We start from the raw sequence: 3591 nt of genomic DNA, 5'->3' as shown, positions 1-3591 counted from the left end.
GTCAACTGTATCCTCCTCCTGGTCACACATGTAACATTTTGATGCTTGGTCTTGCAGTCCGTGCCTAGCTCTCCTGTCCGAGGTCCATAAACGATATTGCACCGCGAGCCACATGAATAGCTTGCATGCAAGCGGTGCCCAACACTTCCATATGGCTCCGAAGCAGTGGAATCCGACTCCTCCCTCGCATAGCATCTTGTACACAGATGATGCCGTGTAGACTCCGGACGTGTTCCAAGCCCAGACGGGGCAGTCCTCGACCTGAGCGTCCAAATGAACTTCCAAGAGAATCTCCCAAAGGCCGATGAACTGGGTGAGACCCTCAGTGCATAGGTCACCCACTACATCGTCCATCCACGAATGCATGCACATCGCATCTCGCACAAGTCTCCTGTTTGCCACTTGTGTCCGCACCTTTGCCACAACCAAGGGTGCAAAATCTTTAATAGTTGCTCCATGTATCCATCGGTCTTTCCAGAACAAGGTCTTGCCTCCTGAACCAACTTCCCATTTGACAAGGCTTCCAAAAGCTTGATCCACCTTTTTGTCCGAGGTCAAGTTGAGGCCTTGCCACGGCCTGGAATCATCAGTACGTCTGAGCCATTCCCATCTGAGTCTTAAAGCGATACCGTGCTGAACCAGGTCAATGACACCCAAGCCTCCCAAGTGTTTAGGCCTGCACACTTTAGCCCAGGAGACGACACATTTGCCTCCATTCACCGCCTCGGTTCCGGCCCAGAAAAATGCCCGACACCCCATTTTTATAATGAGGAACTTTATGGCCGAGAGCTCTGCCTTTGTTTTTTCTTTTCAGATGAAGCTGTGCCGTTCCTTTGAGTGGGAGAAAAAAGAGAGGCTGCACCGTGACATGTTTTATTCCTAGCCTCGTGGGGCTAGGCAGAAACGTCCCACGTTCCGAGTCCCGGTGATTTGACATGGGATGAAGACAAAAAAAAGGCAGGACTTTCATCGAGTGCAACGCTTTACCCATACACACTGAAGCGATCGATGCCCCGAGCTTCGATCTGGTTGGACCTCTGATTCTACTACAGGCACACATTGCGTATCAGGAATGTAGGATGAAGCCAGAATCAGCTAGCGGTCCTTCCTGACGGAGAGCAACTCGCCAACCGTTTTCGCTGGACGCCGGAGCACGCTCTGTTCATCGAAAGAGAAGCGGAAGATGCTGCCGTACGTGCCGCACTGCATGCATTTCCCCGATGAAAGCACATTGCGTATCAGGTTGAGAGATTGAGATTCCCACGCGAAAATAAAAATAAAAATTACTGTACTAGGATCAGCGGCCTTCTCCCCCTGACGGAAACAACTCGCCAAACGTCGCCCGTGGCAGGGAGCACAGGCTCTGTTCAACGAAAGAGAAGCGAAAGATGCCGCTGTACTGCTGCATTACACCCTGCCACCGGTGAAAGCGAGATTGCTGCCTGATTGATCCCAGGTTGATGCCCGATCGCTCGCTGCACCGATCGGGCAGCAGGCCTCTCGGTCGCATCGCACGTTGACGCGAGGCGACCACGACTGCACGCCGCCCCGAGTCCCCGACACCTTGCCACGAGTTGTCAAAGCGAGTACTGTGCCGACGGGTCGCCAAACCGTCCCAGCCAGGAGCGCTCCGTATTGCAGAGTCCCGGCTCGCGCGTGGCAACCCGGAGAGTAACCCGCGCGCGCGTTACAAATAGGCCCCCCGCCCGGTCGCGAACCCAGCACGACCTTCCATTCCAATCGAGCAGCCACGCCGCCTCCCCAATGAAGCTTCTCCCGCGCCTCTGCATGGCCACCACCAGCGCCGCCGCGGGCGAAAGCGACGCCAGCAGCAACAAGCTCGCCTCGGTCGCCTCCACCTCCTCCTCCACCGTCTCAACCTCCTCCTCCGCCGCCGCGGCCGCGGTGTCCGAGGCGTCCTCCTCCACCTCCCTCCCTTCGCTCTCCGCCGCCACGTCGAATGCCGCCTCCTTCGCCCACGTCGCCACGCTCCTCCCTCCGCCCACGGCGGCGGCCGCGGCAGCGGCTGTCGCGGTGGTGGACGCCTCCCGCGGCTTCGTCGTCGCCAGGCCGGCGTCCGTGGCCTTCCACGACCTCTGCACCCTGGAGCCGACGTCCACCTCCGACCCGGGCCACGACACCGCGACCGCCGGCTCGGTCAAGTGCGTGGCGCACGTCCACGGAGGCAAGGCCGTGACGGGCCACCAGGACGGGAGGCTGCGGCTGTGGCGGGCCTCCTCGCGCGCGCCCGCCCGGATCCGCCTCGCCGCCGCGCTCCCCACGGTCTCCGACCGCCTGCGCCGATTCCCGCTCCCGTCCAACCACGTCGCCGTCCGACGCCATCACCGCCGGCTCTGGATAGAGCACGCCGACACCGTGTCCGGCGTCGCCGCGTCCACGGACGGCCGCCTCCTCTTCTCCGTCTCCTGGGACAAGACGCTCAAGGTCTGGGCCATCCCGTCCCTCCGCTGCCTGCAGTCGCTGCCGGCGCACGACGATGCCGTCAACGCGGTCGCCGTCGCTCCCGACGGCACGGTGTACACCGGCTCCGCCGACAGGCGCGTTCGTGTCTGGGCGCCCAAGCCGGCGTCCGACAAGACCGCCAAACGACAGAGCAAGAAGCCGGTTTACTACCTGGTGGCCACCCTCTCCCGCCACACGGCGGCGGTGAACGCCGTGGCCGTCGGGTGCGCGGGGCAGGTGCTGTACTCCGGCGGCAACGATCGCTGCGTCGTGGTGTGGGAGCGGGAGGACAGCGCGAGCCACATGGTCGCGATCGGGGCGCTGCGGGGGCACCGCAAGGCGGTGCTCTCCGTCGCGTGCGCGGGGGACGGGCTGGTTGTCAGCGGGTCGGCGGATCACACGGTTCGGGCCTGGCGGCGCGAGACCGACGGACGGGGGCACACGTGCGTCGCCGTGATCGACGGGCACGGCAGCGCCGTCCGTTCGGTCGCGGTGGCTCTCGTTCCGGGCAAGAAGCAACTGCAGGGAGGAGACGACGGCGATGACGGTGGCGAGGAATGGAGGGTGTGCAGCGCCAGCTTTGACGGCGAGGTGCGGGTCTGGTCGTTGCGGGTGACGACGGGCTTGTAGTAGGTTGGATTTGCTGCGATTTCTGACGTTGGAAAGTGTGTTTTCCTGATTTTTGATCTGATCTTGATAGTTGAGATAGAGATACGTACGGTCGTGTACATACAGGAAAGAGGTAATTTATCTACCTGTAATGTTTGGACTTCGGCGAACTTCTTGTGGTGAATCCAATGCAGGTCGCCTGAAACTTATCGGCACAAGTTACCTCTTTTAGCCATTTACCCCACGGGATTGTAAATCTCAATCGGATGAACTTAACCAAGTCTGAGTCGATGCTATATTCATAAGATGTTGTGTGGAGATTCGTGCAAACTTTTTTAGTTTTTTTTCCTTACATGTTACGTCACTTGACTAAGACTTGGTCGACCGAGACCTAGCCACATTCTTTACCTAAGATTGACACGAAGGTTCTCAACCATTAGAAATGAAAAGGTAAGAAAATAAAAGAAAACAAGTCACCTCCATTAGATCAACCCGAAGCCATGGCTCTCCTTGTGCGGC

The 3591-nt window shown here is 59.3% G+C and overlaps 1 protein-coding gene across 1 annotated transcript; it reads left to right on the top strand.

Annotated features, from left to right (window-relative positions):
* The first annotated feature begins 1710 nt into the window (after positions 1-1710).
* LOC123049524 (protein JINGUBANG) lies at positions 1711-3388 on the top strand. The gene has a single exon (XM_044472428.1). It carries the CDS (start codon positions 1765-1767, stop codon positions 3091-3093), a length of 1329 nt encoding a protein of 442 aa, XP_044328363.1. The 5' UTR covers positions 1711-1764; the 3' UTR covers positions 3094-3388.
* The last annotated feature ends 203 nt before the right edge of the window (positions 3389-3591 follow it).

Source organism: Triticum aestivum, chromosome 2D (assembly GCF_018294505.1).
Source record: "Triticum aestivum cultivar Chinese Spring chromosome 2D, IWGSC CS RefSeq v2.1, whole genome shotgun sequence".
Lineage (NCBI taxonomy): Eukaryota > Viridiplantae > Streptophyta > Magnoliopsida > Poales > Poaceae > Triticum > Triticum aestivum.
The sequence above is the reverse complement of the archived record's forward strand: the minus strand, read 5'-3'. Positions and strand labels throughout refer to the sequence as shown.